Genomic DNA, 17485 nt, shown 5'->3' with positions numbered 1-17485 from the left:
CATTTTGCATCTGTGAAACGTTGATGTAGGGGTTACTGCTTTCTAAACATAACATTGATATTAACTCAACTAATGTCAATGCATTGTTTATCTAAGAGGTAGGGACATGGAGTAGAGATCAGTTTTCAGAGACTATTGAAGTGTGGGACCTATTAGAAAAGTGCTGTCTTTTTCTGCATTTAAATATGGAATATTTTAACAGTGCAGTTCTACATTCTTGGATGCATTTGTGAAGGAGTATTCTGAACTGGATAAATTGCTTCATGTTGTATTGTTTGCTTTTCTTGAACTAATAGTGTGAAATGGAACCTCTGTTTCTTTGAAATCCAAAATCAACATGACTCACTGATTAGACACTGTCTCTTATGAAGTTTAGCTCAAGTTTCAGTTACAGTGCAGAATTCAATTGGTGTTCCCTCTCGAATGATTGATTGATTGATTGAATGTTGTAGCTATGCACTAACACTTAGTGTAAAATATAAATATTGTACAAAGCAGTTTTTAAAAAGAAGTCGATGACTGGGACTGGACGGTTTGTGTTATATGGAGAGGCTGGGACTTTATTCACTGGAGCATAAGTGGGTGAATAGTAATCATATGGAGGCTGTAAAATCATGAGAGGTGTAGGTAAGGTGAGTTGCAAAGGTTTTTTTTCTACACTTGGAGTTCAAAACTGCAGGACATATTTCATGGTGAGAGGAGAAAGATTTAGAAAGCGACCTGAGGAGCAACGTTTTCTCAAAAGGTGGTTCTTATGTGGAACAAACTTCCAGAGAAATCGGTAGATGCAGTAACAGTTACAGCGTTTAAAATATTTGTACAGTTATATGAATAGGAAAGATTGAAAGGGATATGGGCCAAATACAGGCAAATGGGATTGGTTTAGTTTGGGAAACTTAGTTGGCATAGACAAGTTGGATCGACGAGTCTGTTTCCATGATGTATGACTCTGACTCTTAGGACACCCCTTTTTATAGAGCGTTTGGCAATATGCATTTAGATTTTCAGTAAAGCATTCTGTTTGACTTTTTTTCTCCCCATGTCCAAAGTCAAAATGCAAAGATTAGTGAGAAAAAGAGCAGTACCCTATCTAAGCTTGAGAAGGAATGGAGTAGAATGGAATGGAGCCTGTGGGAAATCAACTTATTGAAACTCCGATTCCATATATGAATCATGCAGCTCCAGGGAATTTGTATTTCACAAGTGGCTCCTGAATTAAAAGTTCACTTCATAAAGAGTCAACACAATAGTAGATGTTAGATTCATTTAATATAGATCTTACTGTTTTACGTTTTGGATAATAATTGCAGGATTGTTCTAAAAATCATGTAAGTTTTCATATATAACACCGTAAAAGTTTGGTGAATGTACAAGAAATGTATCCAGTAATAGGTGATCGTATGGTAAGAATGAATTTGGGCTAGATGGATACTACGGATGTTATAGGTAACTAGTTTGTGGTGAGAACCAGTGAACCTAACCTAATATGTTTCGTCCCAAATTGCCCCCATTCAAGAATCATGACTGTACTTACTGGCATTTAACTGGTGTTCATTTGAGACTTAAGATTTTGACCATTTCTTTTGCAGCACTGGTGACTCATTTTAATATTTTATTGTTTTTCTAATACCCTGCAAACCTTGCCCTGTCCCTTTTCTTTTGGTATGTTGATGTGAATTAATTAATTCATGCTAAAGTGAAACAGATCTATTAGGCAGTGTAGTCCTGTTTCTGAATTTGCTGCTAATGCTGTTGTGCAGTGCTGCTTGTGCATAAATAAATATACTCGAATGAAATATTCTTGTTAAGGCTAGGGAAGGGAAAGACTTATTAGAAAGAGATATAACCACTTGAGCAAGCAATTGGAGTAGGCTATTCAGCCCCTTTTCGCCTCTCCACCATTTAACAAGGTCATGACTTGATATGATTGTAACCTCGAGTCCACATTCCCACCTTTCATTCCCTTGCTTAAGAACATATGAATTAATGCAGGAAAAATGCAGTCTGATGTTGATAAAAGTATAGCTTTGTGGGCTAAAAATAGTTTAATGTTTACATCAAACACAAAGTCTGGGGAAACTTAGCAAGTCTGGCAGCATTAACTTTCTTTCTCCAAACAGCCTGACCTGCTAAATATTTATAACAATTCCTGTTTATTTTGAATTTTCAACTTTTGCAGTATTGTGCTTTTGTTTTAATGCAAAAACATTAATCACTTGGATTTTAAAAGATGACTTATCTATTGTGTTGTTCACTGTTAATGACTTGTAATATATCAAATCGACCATGCTTGAAAAATTGGTGCCTTCCTTTCTCATGCCTATCGTTGCTTCTCAGCTAAGCTAATTTTGATAGTACTTTAGAATTTCATTAACTATTCAGAAATGAGTTTTGAGTGTTTTATTATATAATGTGTAGAATTGTGGTTTAATTTGAGTATATTCTGATAAAGGTAAGATCTAATTGACTGGAGCTAAATGCCATAACAATAGGATAAACATAGGTATATCTATTTTGATCATTTCCTGTAACTGAGAGTTTAGTTTGGTTTTGACATGTTTCTAAAGTTAAGTGGAACCAGACTTCGGGTGTGACCAAGAGTTACTCAAGTCTTAAAATGCAGGAAGGCTGTGATAAGTCTCTTGGAGAAAGTGAGGACTGCAGATGTTGGAGATCAGAGCCAAAGCGTGTTGTGCTGGAAAAGTACAGCCGGTCAGGTAGTATCCGAGGAGCAAGAGGAGCAACGTTTCGAGCATGGGCTTTTCAGGAAAGAAGTGGGAGCCCGAGGGGACTGATACATAAATGGGGGCGGGGGGGGAGGGTAAAGGTAGCTGGGAAAGTGATTGATAGTTTGGAGTGGAGAGGGAATAAGGAGGAAGCAGTAATGGCTGTGGTAGCAGGTCTGCTTCAGTCTCTTTTTCACTGCCCCCCCCCCCCCCCCCCCCCCCCTCAAAAATCGTCTCCTTTACCCCAACCACAGCCACAACTGCTTCCTTCTTATTTCTCCTTCACTTTGAACTATTGCATTCCAAGGTACTTTTCCCCTAGCACCACGCACCCCATTCCATTTATCAGTCAGCCCCTTTGGAGGGGCCCCCCATTTCTGATGAGGAGCTCATGCTCAAAATGTCGACTCTGCTCCTTGGGGCTGCCTGACCAGCTGTGCTTTTCAACCACCACACTTTTCAACTGTGAGAAGTCTCTGCTTGAGACTTCTCACTAACCAGGACCCATTCTGCTTAATTATATAGTGACTTCTCCTTTGCAAATTAATTTTTGTATAATTATTGTCCATTTGAAGTGTCTTTACTTTGTCCGTCCTATGTCTTCCTCCTTGTCATCCTCCACATGAATGTCTTTCACTAGATGACAGATATGCACAACATAGAAGATATGTGCAGAGTAGGCCCTTCGTGCTGGCAGCACCATTCAATATGATCATGGCTGATCATGCAATTCAGTGTCCCATTGCTGTTTCTCTCCATATGCCTTAAACCCTTTAGCCTCAAGGGTCATGACCAGGTCTGATTTGAATCTATGTAACTTGCTCCAACAGCTTTCTGTAGGAGAGAATTCCATAAATTCACAACTGAGCGAAGAAATTCTTCCTCCTCTCAGTCCTGAATGGTTAACTCCCTCTTCTTTGACTGTGACCCTGAGTTCTGGACCAACCCCCCCCCCCCCCCCCCCCCCCCCCCCTCCCCTCCACAAAATCCCCATTCTTCTAAGTTCCAGTGAGTACAAGCCCTCTCATAGAGATGTGCAGGATGGAGTACAGACCCTTCAGTCCAACATGCCAACTAGATATCCTAACCTAATTGAGGATATTAGGTTATTGGTTCATATCCCTCTAAACCCTTCCTATTCCTACACTAATTCAGTGCCTTTTAATTGCTGTAATTGTACCAGCCTTCTCCACTTCCTCTGGCAGCTCATTCCATACATGCACCACCCTCTTTGTGGAAAAAGTTGCCCCTTAGGTCCCTTTTTGTATCTTTCCCCTCTCACCCTAAACATATGCCCTCTAGTTCTTGACTCCCCCATTTCAGGGAGAAACCTTGTTTACTTATCCTAACCATGCCCCTCCTGATTTTATAAATCTCTATATGGCTACTCCTCAGCCTCCGATGCTCTAGAGAAAACAGCCCCAGTCTACTGAGTCCCTCCCTATAGCTCAAACCTTCCAATCCCGGCAGCATCCTTATAAGTCTTTACTGAACTCTTTCAAGTTACACAACGTTCTTCCGATAGGAAGGAGACCAGAATTGCACGCAATATTCCAAAAATGGTCTAACCAATGTCCTCGACAGCTGTAACACAACCTTCCAACTTCTACACTCAATGCTCTGACCAATAAACAAAAACATACCAAATGCTGCCTTTACAAATTTGAGGAAAGACATTCTGGCTATTGAGGGAGTACAGCGTAGGTTCATGAGGTCAATTCCTGGAATGGCGGGACTATCTTACGCTGAAAGACTGGAGTGACTGGGCTTGTATACCTTGAGTTTAGAAGACTGAGAGGGGATCTGATTGAGACATATAAGATTATTAAAGGATTGGACACTCTGGGGGCAGGAAACCTGTTTCTGCTGATGGGTGAGTGTCGAACCAGAGGACACAACTTAAAAATACAGGGTGGACCATTTTAGGACAGAGATGAGGAGAAACTTCTTCACCCAGAGAGTGGTGGCTGTGTGGAATGCTCTGCCCCAGAGGGCAGTGGAGGCCCAGTCTCTGGATTCATTTTAAAAAAGGGTTGGATAGAGCTCTCGAGGATAGTGGAATCAAGGGTTATGGAGATAAGGCAGAAACAGGATACTGATTAAGGATGATCAGCCGTGATCATATTGAATGGTGGTGTAGACTCGAAGGGCAGAATGGCCTACTCCTGCACATATTGTCTATCTACCTGGAACTCCACTTTCAAGGAACTGTGACCAGTCAATCGATTCTTTCTTCATATGTCAGTCCTGCCATCCTGGGAATCCGTCTGGTGAGCCTTCACTGGACTCCCTCAATAGCAAGAATTTCTTCCTCAGACTAGGAGACCAATACTGCACACACTATTCAAGATGTGGCCTCTCATAGGCCCTGTGTAACTATAGTCGAGAGTGTGGTGCTGGAAAAGCACAACAGGTCAGGCAACATCCGAGGAGCAGGAGATTCGAGATTTCGGGCATAAGCCGTTCGTGCCCGAAATGTCGATTTCCCCTGCTTGGATGCTGCCTTACCTGCTGTGCTTTTATAGCACCATACTCTCGACTCTGATCTCCAGCATCTGCAGTCCTCACTATCTCCTCCCTGTATAACTGCAGCAAGACATCCTTCCTCCGATACTCCTGTCTTCTCGCTATAAAGGAGAGCATGTCATTAGCTTTCCCCATCATCTGTTGTATGTGAATGCCAACTTTCAGCGACTGTTCCGTCATCATACCCAGGTCTCTCTGTACCTCCCCTTTTCCCAAACTGCCACCATTCTGATAATAATCTCTCTTTATGTTTTTGTGACCAAAGTGGATAACTTGACATATATCCACATTAGTCGAAGACTGTGGTGCTGGAAACGTACAGCTGGTCAGGCAGCATCCAAGGAACAGTAGAGTCAACATTTCAATCATGAGCTCCTCAGCGATGAGGGGGTAGTCCAAGGGGGCTGAGATATATGGGCGTGTGGGAGGGGGGAGGTACAGGTAGCTCTGGATTCAATAGATAGATGAAGGTGGTTAGTTAGTGAGGAGAGTGGAGTGGATAAGTGGGAAGGAAGTTGGACAGTGCTGAGTTTGGAGGTTGGATCTGGGATAAAGTTAGGGGAGGGTAAATGTGGAAACTGGTGAAATCCCCATTGATCCCATGAGGTTGGAGGGTTCCAAGGCGAAGATAAGACATTTTTCCTCTTGGTGTCGGGTGGCTAGAGTTTTGCAGTGGAGGAGGCCCAAGACTTTGATGTCCTTGATGGAGGGGGAGTTCATTTTCGGTCACAGGGCAGGGGGGTTGTTTAGTGCATGTGTCCCAGAGATGTTCTCTGAAATGTTTATCAACATTATATTGCATTTGATAAGTATTTGCCTGACTAACCAACGCACGTTCACTCACTCATTCACTGCCACCCCATTCAGTTTCATCTGCAAATTTGGAGAAATTGCATTCAACTCCTTTGTCCAAATCATTAATGTATATTGTGAACGGTTGGGGTCCCAGCAATGAACCCTGCAGCACCCAATTCTTCACCCGTTCTGAAAAGGACCTGTTTATTTCAACTGTCAGCCAACCAGTTCTCTATCCATGTCAACACGTTACCTCTGATACAGGAGCTTGAATTTTGCTCACTAATCTTTTGTGCAGAACCTTGTCGAATGCCTTTTGAAAGTCCAGATACACACCACCTACTTATCCATCCTTGTCCACAATACTGGTTACATCCTCAAATTTAAGAAGATTTGTCAAACATGATTTCTGTTTTACTATTACAAGATGAAATAAATTAAAATATCCCTTTCAACCCATTACTGCTTCTTTACTCCTTTCGATCCTTATTGGCTCCATGTTACAAGCAGTGTTTAGACCTGCTTCTGTATCAAAGGCTACCCCTGAATAAGTGTTGGTGTTATCACTTATTCAGCACAATGCCAACCCTACTATTGTGTCTCCTTGACTCGCCCAAAACTATGGAAAGATTATAATATTAATCAACCCTTTGCAACTGGCACTCTGGATCTGAATAGATGACAGAACATCAAACAGTTTCCTCAACTAGTGCCTTTTGATACACATTAAATAGGGCCACTACCCTCTTTAAGAAACTTACGATCAAAACTGCGTGAATGAATGAGTAAAGAACTGTCACAGCCAGTAATAGTAAAACAAAATCTCACAACCCAGCTGCAGTAGATCAGTTTAATATCTTCAATATTTTTATTGAGTACATATATAATTTCTAACTTATTTAGATCATATAGGTCTAGTATTTTTACTAACCTCACTAACTTAAACAACAAAGGACTAGCACCTCGTAATTATGTAAGCAGCCTGGAAAGACACACGAATCCTATCAGGGATAGCAAATGTTTAAACCATCTGCTGCTTCCCAGGACAGATGCCTCTCAAACTTCTGTATACAATAGGTACAATTATGTAACACTGTAGTGTTAAAAATTTAATGTATGTAAAAATTGTATATAAAGAGACTACTGTTAAAACTGTACTTGAGATCCCATTGCCACCTTGAACTGTGCTACTGAGGATGTTCGATACGGAGGCTATTTTCACCAATCACCAACCTCTGGTATTTCAACACAATCCTACACTGGAATGCAAAATATACCAACTTCCAACCCATATCTTAAGGTTGATGTCACTTCATGTTTTTAGGTTTTTTGTTTTCAATAATGTTTTGTGCAGAGCCTTGTTAAATAGGATTTGTTAGCTCAGTTGGCTCAACCACTAGTTTGTGATGCCAAAAGTGTTGATTCTATACCTGCTCAGCTGAAGTTACTGTGAAGGACTCTCCTCAACGTCTCTCCTTGCCTGAGGTGTGGTGACCTTTGGGTTAAACCACCACCAGCTATCTCACTGTAATGAGAGATCAGCTCTGTGGTCCCCTGGAATTATGGCAACTTTACTAATCAAATGCCTTCCAGTAGTCCAGGGATAATGCCCTGCCTGCTGGGCTCGTAACCAGGTTAAAAAAAAAATCAATTTTACAATTGTGGATTATTTTGTAAACAATAATTGTGATAGTTAATTGTTGAGAACCCGCATTCCCCTTTATTGCTCTCCCACTACTACAATGAAAACCTCTACCTTTGATATTCTGTGCAGTTTTTCAAATTTGTGATTTTCCTTAATATGTTTCTTTTTTGCTTTTCATGGCTCTACTGGATTTCTGCTTTTTCTTAGCGTTGTGTAAACCTTTCTTTCGGTTTTGATATAGTATTGTAAGTTTTTTTTGCTGATCATGATTGCTTAACTGCAAAAGTTGGAGCTTTTGCTTCTATGGTGTACTGTATCTACTAATTTTGTGTTGTGCCTAAAACATTCCATTAAGAGCTGCTCTCATGTTGCCACTGTGAAATCTAAACTTGTACAGACATTCTAGAGGCATGTAACTCTGGCGTCTCTTGCTGTTGCTCATGTTCGGTTTCAGAGGCAGTTTCTCACAGCTGCAGTTTTTCTTTCTTTTTAAGTGTGTATTCTAAGAAAATGTGACTTATTTATTTGAGTTGTTTGTTTAGAGCTCCAGTCTCCTGCGAAACCTCTATCAGATACTTCACCAATGAAGGTTTCTTAACTATAAGGAAAGTTTTGATTTTACAGATACTCCACACCATTCACAACTCCTCAGCTGTTGGATCAATTTATGTCTTTAGCAAACCTTGGGCAAAATGCAAGCTTAGTATGTAGCAAACAACACTTGAGCCAGAGACTGACCACCAGCAAGAAAAAAAATCTAATCTCCCATTCAGCACCATTACTATCACAAAATCCCCTGCCATCAACATCCTAAGTGTTAGTGTTGTTCAGAAACTTGCCTCGACTAGCTATATATATGCCATGGCCACAATAGCAAGTCTGAGATGGCGTAGGACCGGCAGGAGGTAACTTGTCTCCTGACTCACCAAATGCCTATTCACCTTCTTCAAGTTGGAAATCTAATGGAATGCTGTGCACTCCACTGGATGAATATCATTCAAATGACTCTTAAAGCACAGAAGCATGCAAGACAAATCAGTTTGATTAATCAGCACCACATCCTTCACCTTAAACTTCTACCCACTTCACCACTAATCAACAGTTATTGTTGGGTCAAAGTTCTTGATTCTGCCCCTTTATAGAACTTTGGGTGTGTCTATATCATGTGCCCTGCACTGATTCAGGAACTTGACTTCCTGCTCCTCAGTTGTGGGGGATGCAATTAATGCTGTCCTTGCATACATCTCAACAATGAATTGAAAATAAGCATGCAATGTATTGTTACTCTATATTTATGTTTTTATATTTATGTATTAATGTTTTTGCCATGCATTGTACATAAAATGTATATTGTATGTTGTTTATTTTCAATGTGAATATTGTCATATCTGCCCAGAAGTTGTAAAATCTCTGCATTTGATCTTTCAATGTCAGTAAAAAGCAATCCAGACAATCTGACCCCCTTTTTTTTTGCAAAAACCTATAATAATGGCACTTCATATTGTGCTTGTGGGGTATGGCCAGTTCTGATCATGAATCGAGGATTCTACATGGTTATAGCTATTTTACTCCATTTAATAACTGAGTGTGGAGGTAGCCATCTAAAGTTAAATAGTTTTACTCATGATTTTGTTTTGGTGAAAAATCAAACCACACAACCTAAGCTTCCTTTTATTTAAAAATAAGCCAACATATTGTAACTGACCAAGAAAACATTGAGACACTAGAAATGGCATGACTGCTTGTTTTCCCATTTACTTAATAATGTTGTACTTTGATCTAAAGTTGTCCTGAGCCTCTAAATATATTCTATAAACCTATTCTAGATAGTCTTATGTAAATGACTAACCTTGTGCATATTTGTAATTATAATACTAATCTGCATTACTTTGTCTTTTTGCGTAATTATATTTGTGCAAATAATGTTTTGTTTGCTTTTCTCCTGAAAGGTGTGTGGTGGTGTTATGTAACCCCAAAAAAAATAAGCAGACTCATATTCTCAATGCCTCCAGGTAAGGGAGAATGAAAACAGTATTTAGTGTGATGCAATCAAAAACACCAACACAACACTGTTGTTCAAGTCATTGTTTGAATGTAGAAATAGTTGAAGAGGGGAAAGTGGAATTTTAGTGATGTTTGGTTCATCCCTGACTGTAGTCCTGTTTTGTAATGGGAGATACTTAAGTCTAGGGATGTATAATGTTATGTCATGGTCATTGAATTATCACTATATTTAATTACCTTAATGTTGTTTTCCACATCCCCTTTTTGTCTTCATGAGAGTTATCATTTCTGGTTGTTGGGGAACGTAGTGCATGGACTTGTAAGTCCAATTATTATGTTGAACTTGGATTGATTTTATGTTTTTGCCTTTCAAGATATTTCTATCCAACTCTTTGTTTTTTAGAAAGCTTGCTATTTGGTTTCCTATTCAGTGCATTGTTTTATTTAGTCGTGTTCTCAACTAGTTCGAGACTTGCTGTCAATGGGTTCCCCTCTAAATCACAGCATAACGTTTGTGATTTGTCAATAAAAGAAGAGTGTGTTATTTTATGCAGTAATGGAAACTAATTTCAATAAAATTCCAAAATGTTGTCATTATAGTAAGAAATTTTATCATGATGAACTCTAAATAGCTAGTGTTAAGCTTAAGTGTCGTGGTGTTTGAAGCTTGTCATTTCAAGAGTTCTATGTTGCCAGATATACCTAAATAGAAAGTTTTTTTTGTCCCTATTTAGACCACATAAACCTAAATCAAATCCACCAATATTGTTTGAAAATTTGAATTTGATTGCTAATGATGCTTCAAGTCCATTATTGACCTAATTTTCTTTTGATTTAGGAAAGCAGTCAGTGCTTTGGCATTCTCACCTGATGGAAAATACCTTGTTACTGGGGAAGTGAGTACATTTGTAAAATTACCACATGCGTAGTTTGCAATTTTCCAGTTCAAAGAGAGGCAATGTGCTATTGGTATTATCACTGAACTATTAGCCTGGAGACCCTGGTAACATTCTGGGGATCTTTTGTTCAAATGATGGAATTTGAATTCAATAAAATTAAGTGGTCTGATAATGACCTTGAATCCATTGTTGATTGTTAGAAAAACCCATCCGGTTCATTAATGTTCTTCAGGGAGGGAAACTGCCATTCTTACCTGTCTGGCCTACATGTGATTCAACACCCACAACAATGTGGTTGACATAACTTGTGAGATGAGCAATAGTCAATGATGCACACATCCTGTGAATGAATAAGGAGGTGGGGGGGGGTGGTGTTTGATATGATCTTGGTCTCAACTGTGCTTTTGTGCATGTTCCCCACAGCCATTGGCTCCCTCACAGCTCCATCTGTTTACATTCTTTCAAAACTATCAATTTTAATAATTCAGCATTCACAACACTCAAGTAGAGAAGTCCAAAGAATCCCAGTGTTGAGAAGGAGTTCCTCTTCTGCCTTAATTGAAAGACCCACATTGAAATAAAATGGTATAAGTTTGGGAACTTCTAATTCTTCTGATGAGGAGCACACAGGGAGCAGAGAGTGGGATAGACACCAGTTACAAGGAGGTGGTCACACCTCCAATTCAGTCAGGTAGACAGGTGACTGCCTGGAGAGGCAGGCAGGTAGTGCAGGAGTCTGTTGTGGCTATTCCCCACTCTAACATGTAAAACTGTTGATGGAGGCGGGTAGCCTCTCAAGGGAGTATAACAGTAGCAGCCAGGCCTGTGGCACCACAACTGGCTCTACTGTAGACCAGGGTCAGGCAAGATCCAAGTGAGCAATATTGAACGTAAGAACTAAGAGCAGGAGTAGGTCATCTGGCCCCTTGAGCCTGTTCCACCACTCAATATGGTCATGGCTGATCTTTTTATGGTCTCAACTCCACTTACCCATCCTCTCACCGTAACCCTTCATTCCTTTTTACTGTTGAAAAAATAATCTATCTTAGCTTTAAAAATATTTACTGAGGAAGCCTCAACTACTTTACTGGACAGGAAATTCCATAGATTCACAACCCTCTGGGTGAAGAAGGTCCTTCTCGATTCAGTTGTAAATCTACTCCCCCTAATTTTGAGGCTATGCCTCTTGTCCTACTTCTACCCACCAGTGGAAACATCCCCTTTATTTCTATCCTATCTATTCCCTTCATAATTTTACGTTTCTATAAAACTCCCCCCCCCCCCCCCCCCCCCCTTCATTCTTCTTAATTCCAATGAATATAAGCCAGTCCCCTCAACTCTGGATTCAACCTAATGAACTTTCTCTGCACCCCTCCATCCTTTCTCAAGTAAGGAGACCAAAACTGCACATAGTACTCCAGGTGTGGCTTCACCAGCACCCTATACAGCTGCAACATAAACTCCCTGGTAGGCAGCTCATTAATTAGGGGCACAGATGGGCATTTCTGTGCTGCTGGTGTGTTACCTCCCTGGTGCCAGCATCTAGGACATCTGAGTGGTTGGATGAAATTCATAAGGGGCAAGGTGAGCCACCAGAGATCATTGTGCACATTGGTACCAATGAGATAGGTAGAAAGAGAGATGAGGTTCTGGTGCGTCGGTACAGGGAGTTAGGAACGAGGCTGAAAAGCAGGACCTCATGGTTAGTATTCTTTGGGTTATTGCCAGTGCCATGTGCTAGTGAAGCAAGGAATAAAAAGATAGGACAGATGAATGCATGGCTAAAGAGTTGGTACAGGAGTTTCAGGTTCTTGGATAATTTGGACCTTTTCTGCACTGCCAGAGGAGATGGTGGAAACAGAGACAACAGCAGCGTTCAAGAAGCATCTAAATGAATACATGGATAAGAAGGAAATAGAGGGATACAGATCCTATTAGTGAAGGCAGTTTTAATATGGAAGAGCAAAATGTGTCAGCACAGGCTAGGAGGGCTGATGGGCCTATTTCTGTGGTGCATTGTTCTGTGGCAGTGGTGACCTGTATGAGAGGCACGGGTTGCATCTAAACTGGAGAGGAAACGATATCTTCACAGGGAGGTTCGCTAGTGCTATTTAGGAGCGAGCGTGGTGACCAAAGCAGCAGGTCAGCAAGTGGAGGAATCGAGGGGAAGATAGATTTTAGGACCAGTAAGTCAGAAAGGAAGGATTGACAGAGATGGGTAAAAGAACATGATGGTACTAATGCGCTGAAGTGTGCTTATTTCAATGCAAGGGAGTAAGGCAGATGAGCTTAGAGCCTGGATCAGTACATGGAACTATGATGTTGCAGCCATTACAGAAATTTGGTTGAGAGAGGGACAGGTTTCGCTGCTCAACGTTCCAAGGCTTTGTTGTTTTAGACGAGAGAGAAAGGTTAAAGGAGGAGGAGTTGCATTTATAATCGGAGAATGTCACATCAGTCAGAGAGATCATACTGGAGGGCTTATCCACTGAGGCCATATGGGTAGAGATCAAAAATAAAATAGGTGCAGTCACTCCTGATAGGATTATATTATCAGCCCTTCAACAACCACTGAGACTTTGAGAAACAAATATGTAGGCAGAATGTGGAAAAATGGAATAACAACAAAGTTGTCATAGTGGGTGACTTTAACTTCCCCAGTATTGACTGGGACTCCTTAGAGCAAGAGGCTTACATGGGGCAATCTTTAAGTGCATTCGAAAGGATTTCTTGAAATATCATGCAGATGGTCCAATTAGAGGAGGAACCATACTGGACCTTGTGATGGCTGGTGACTGACTTTTCAGTTGCAGGGCATTTTGAAAAAAGTGATCACAACTCCTTAAGTTTTAAGAAGATGATGTATAAGGATAAGTCAGGACCTTGTGGGAAGGTACCAATATGAGAGTTGAGGACAGGCATGCTTCAGCAGGGAGGAAGGACATGGATAGCAAAATAAGGGACTCTTGGATAACGAGGAAGCTTGTGAAGTTAGTCAAAAAGAGAAGAAAAATATATGCATGGTTTAGGAAGCTAAAATCAGACAAAGCCCATGAGCAATATAAATAAAGCAGGAAAGAACTGAATTAGGCAATTACGCATTTAAGCAAGTAGGATTTAAGAATATCCCAAGGCATTCTACAGATACATTAAAAACAAGAGGATAACTAAGGCGAAGGTATGACCACTCATGAATAAAGGAGGGAACTTATTTGCCTCCAAACATGTGCGTGAGATCCTGAATGAGTATTTTTGCATCAGTGTTCACCCTGGAGAAGGATATGGAGGATAGTGAGATTAGAGTGGAGCATGCTAATAGGCTAGGGTAGTTTGAAATCAAGAAAGAAATGTTTCACATTGTTGATGGGACACAATTGTAGAGAATTCTTAGGGAGAGGATTTACATGCATTTGGAAGAGCATGGCCAAATTAGGGAATGTCAGCATGACTCTGTGTGGGGCAAGTAATCTCTTATTAACGTGATTTAATTTTTTGAGGAGGTGTCAAAGGTGGTCGATGAGGGTAGAGCAGTAGATGTTGTCTACGTGGATTTTCAACAAGTTTCCCTCATGGTATGTTTAGCCAGAAGATTAAGGTGACTTGGCAGCTTTGATTCAGAATTAGCTTGTCCACAGAGGGCAATGAGAAGGGGTGGAAGGGTGTTTTTCAGGCTGGAGGTCAGTGACTAGTGGTGTTCTGCAGGGATCCATATATTGGGGGACACATCTATAATGTAATGGGTGGGTCAGTAAGTTTACAGGTGATACAAAGATCGGAGGATTTGTGGCTAGTATAGGTGTCAATGGTTCCAGCAGGATATAGATCAGTTTCAGATATGAGTGGAGTCATGGGGAATGGAGTTTAAATCCAGATAAGATTAACAAAGATGTTGCTGGCATTGGAGGGTTTGGGCTATGGGGAGAGGCTGAATAGGTTAGGGCTGTTTTCGCTGGAGTGTCAGAGGCCGAGGGGTGACTATATAGAGTCTTATCAAATCATGAGGACATGGATAAGGTAAATAGACAAAGGTCTCTTCCCTGGGTGTGGGAGTCCAGACTAGAGGACATAGCTTTGAGGTGAGAGGAGCAAGATTTAAATGGGACCTATGGTGGGCCTTGACCTTCAGCACTTCAGCCTCCAATGGGAGCTCGCTGGCCTCCGGTAAGGTCTTTAGTATCAGCCCATGCTTGACCAGGGTTTCCCCCCCCCCCCCCCCCATGGTGACAAATCCACATTTTCCCCAAACAGTCATGTAATTGTGGTCAATCCCAAATGCATATCTACTATCAGTGTAAATGTTAACCCTCTTCACTCTTACCTCTGTGAAGGCCTGGGTAAGGGGCCACTAACTCAGTCACCTAGGCTGACAGGCCTCCCTCTATTCTCCCTGCTCAGGCAACTCATAGTTCCACGTTCACTACTGCCCATCTCGTTGTGGCAAACCGTCTACGCGAGCCATCCACAAACAGGGTCTCATCTGGTGCCTCTATGAATACGTCCTTTATCCTATTTTCCTCTACTTCATCGTCCATATTCTCTCACATTTGGTTCACCATCGCCTAACATCCCTTTCGCTGGGTTTTCCCAGGTATCTCATACAACAGTAATGGATTTGGTTGGTGGTAAAAGAACAGCCTCCCGTTTTGCCTTTCTCTTGTTAGAAACCGTGTGAATTTTCCCATATTTAACATTTCTATGAGGATGTCTGGTATGCAAGACTATATTCTCTGAAGCCGCTGACTTGCGTTGGGGAGACAGGCCGCCGACTTGTGGAACGTTTCAGAGAACACCTCTGGGACACCCGGACCAACCAACCCAACCACCCCGTGGCTCAACACTTTAACTCCCCCTCCCACTCCACCAAGGACATGCAGGTCCTTGGACTCCTCCATCGCCAGACCATAACAACACGATGGTTGGAGGAAGAGCGCCTCATCTTCCGCCTGGGAACCCTCCAACCACAAGGGATGAACTCAGATTTCTCCAGTTTCCTCATTTCCCCTCCCCCCACCTTGTCTCCGTCGAATCCCTCGAACTCAGCACCGCCTTCCTTACCTGCAATCTTCTTCCTGACCTCTCCGGTCCCACCCCACTCTGGCCTATCACCCTCACTTTGACCTCCTTCCACCTATCACATCTCCATCGCCCCTCTCCCATGTCCCTCCTCCCTACCTTTTATCTTAGCCTGCTGGACACACTTTCCTCATTCCTGATGAAGGGCTTATGCCCGAAACGTCGAATTTCCTGTTCCTTGGATGCTGCCTGACCTGCTGCGCTTTTCCAGCAACACATTTTCAGTTCTGATCTCCAGCATCTGCAGACCTCACTTTCTCCTCCCTGACTATATACCCAGGCTGACTGACCTCACAGCCCACACAGCAGTCTAAAGCAGCTATACATCTGGGCAAGCCATTCACTACAGGTCTTTCAGCAACAAATTAGTACCCGATAGGTCACTGTTTTTTGCCATGGAGCTGGATTGCTACTGCCGAGAAAAACCTCCCTCTTCGTTACAGTAAATGTAGTAGTTTTTAGTAGCATCTGGTAGTTCCAGTCCCGGTGCTGACACTAACTCCCCTTTCATTTTGTATAGAAGTCGTCTTGCTCCAAAACACGCTGGATTTCGGCCTTAAATCTGCTGGAGGGCTCCTGCTGATTTTCTATATCTCCTTTAATGGGGGTGCCTCTCCTATAATCTTGACTTTGTTGCTATACGGCATCGGCTATGTCAGATATTAGTTGCCACTTGTCCAGAGGACACGCAGCCTGGACTTTAAATGTGGTCATTGGCCCACCCAAATGGTATCTAATTCTGCCCAAAACTTTGCATTATGACTGCGAGGCTGTAAGCAACCCAGGGAAGCTAAGATTTGCTGCAATTCACCTGGTGTAAATGGCTTATATTTTGTATTTGCTTTAGCTCCTTCCATACTCTGAGTTAATTTCCTCAGGAGAGTCGCCTGACAGTTCAGGCAATGTGACCAGGCTCTCCTGGGTATTATAAAGTGGCAACGGGCTCCATTGACTCCTCCAGGAACTGATTTTTTTTTCCCCCAGTTCCCTTAGTCGTGATTGAAGTATTTGTTTTTCCTTGGTCCATTTCTTTGTGGATTCCAAAGTCTGACCTATGAGGCCAGCCAATCGATGGACCAAAAGAACATCTGTTTTCTTGGTCTTATCTTTCTTTTCACCCATCAGCCAATTTCACTATTGATCTAAGGTCTGAGACGGATCCCAGTCACACTTTCTTATCTATCTAATGAGTGAATGTCTGTCTATCATATATTGGTTAATGAGACCCCGGAAGTCCCATTGATCTCCCTATCTTGCCGTAACAATGATAGGTTTATACTTTCAGATCCTCTGTCAGTCGATCGCGTTTCCTCACCTGCCATGACTGCTGAGTGTTTTCCCACTGGCCATGTCTCGCCCAGAATTGTTCTGAGTCCAGCAGTACCTATTTTAGGGAGTGATCGTTTCCCCGTATCCCGCTTATTTAATCTAGGCCTTTATCTCGGGCAGGAACAATCACACTGGCATCTGAGCATGACTCAACTCAGAGGCCACACAACCAAGACACTCTCATTCACTCTTACCAGATCAACAACTTCTGTAGTTTGACCTACTTTTGTCCGATATCCTGCCCTGACTCCCCAGGGATGGCCAACCTACCCGGGTCCGTGAACAGGACCCTGCTCGCAGCACCAATTTTTTTGTAGTAAAATTAATAAAATTCAAATTTAGAAGAAAGTCATCAAATTGATTTAAATCAAATGTATTAAATGAAAAAAGTTTGAGAGGGGCAGCATGATTCTGACCTAACCGTGAGACTTGACCACGCAGTCTCTCTCAGAAGAACAGGTGCAGCAGTTTTTATAATCTGGGTGATG

The 17485-nt window shown here is 41.8% G+C and overlaps 1 protein-coding gene across 3 annotated transcripts in view; it reads left to right on the top strand.

The window, feature by feature from the left end:
* Positions 1 to 17485, top strand: part of LOC132836766 (mitogen-activated protein kinase-binding protein 1-like) — a 172255-nt gene that overhangs the window by 29702 nt on the left and 125068 nt on the right. For all 3 annotated transcript variants that reach the window (XM_060856219.1, XM_060856218.1, XM_060856220.1), the window contains exons 3-4: positions 9642 to 9704; positions 10535 to 10592. In XM_060856219.1, the coding sequence (XP_060712202.1) occupies positions 9642 to 9704; positions 10535 to 10592 (121 nt within the window). The remainder of the gene's footprint in view (positions 1 to 9641; positions 9705 to 10534; positions 10593 to 17485) is intronic.

The sequence above is a fragment of the Hemiscyllium ocellatum genome, chromosome 47, assembly GCF_020745735.1.
Source record: "Hemiscyllium ocellatum isolate sHemOce1 chromosome 47, sHemOce1.pat.X.cur, whole genome shotgun sequence".
Taxonomy (NCBI): Eukaryota; Metazoa; Chordata; class Chondrichthyes; order Orectolobiformes; family Hemiscylliidae; genus Hemiscyllium; species Hemiscyllium ocellatum.
This window is presented reverse-complemented; position numbering and strand designations above follow the sequence as displayed.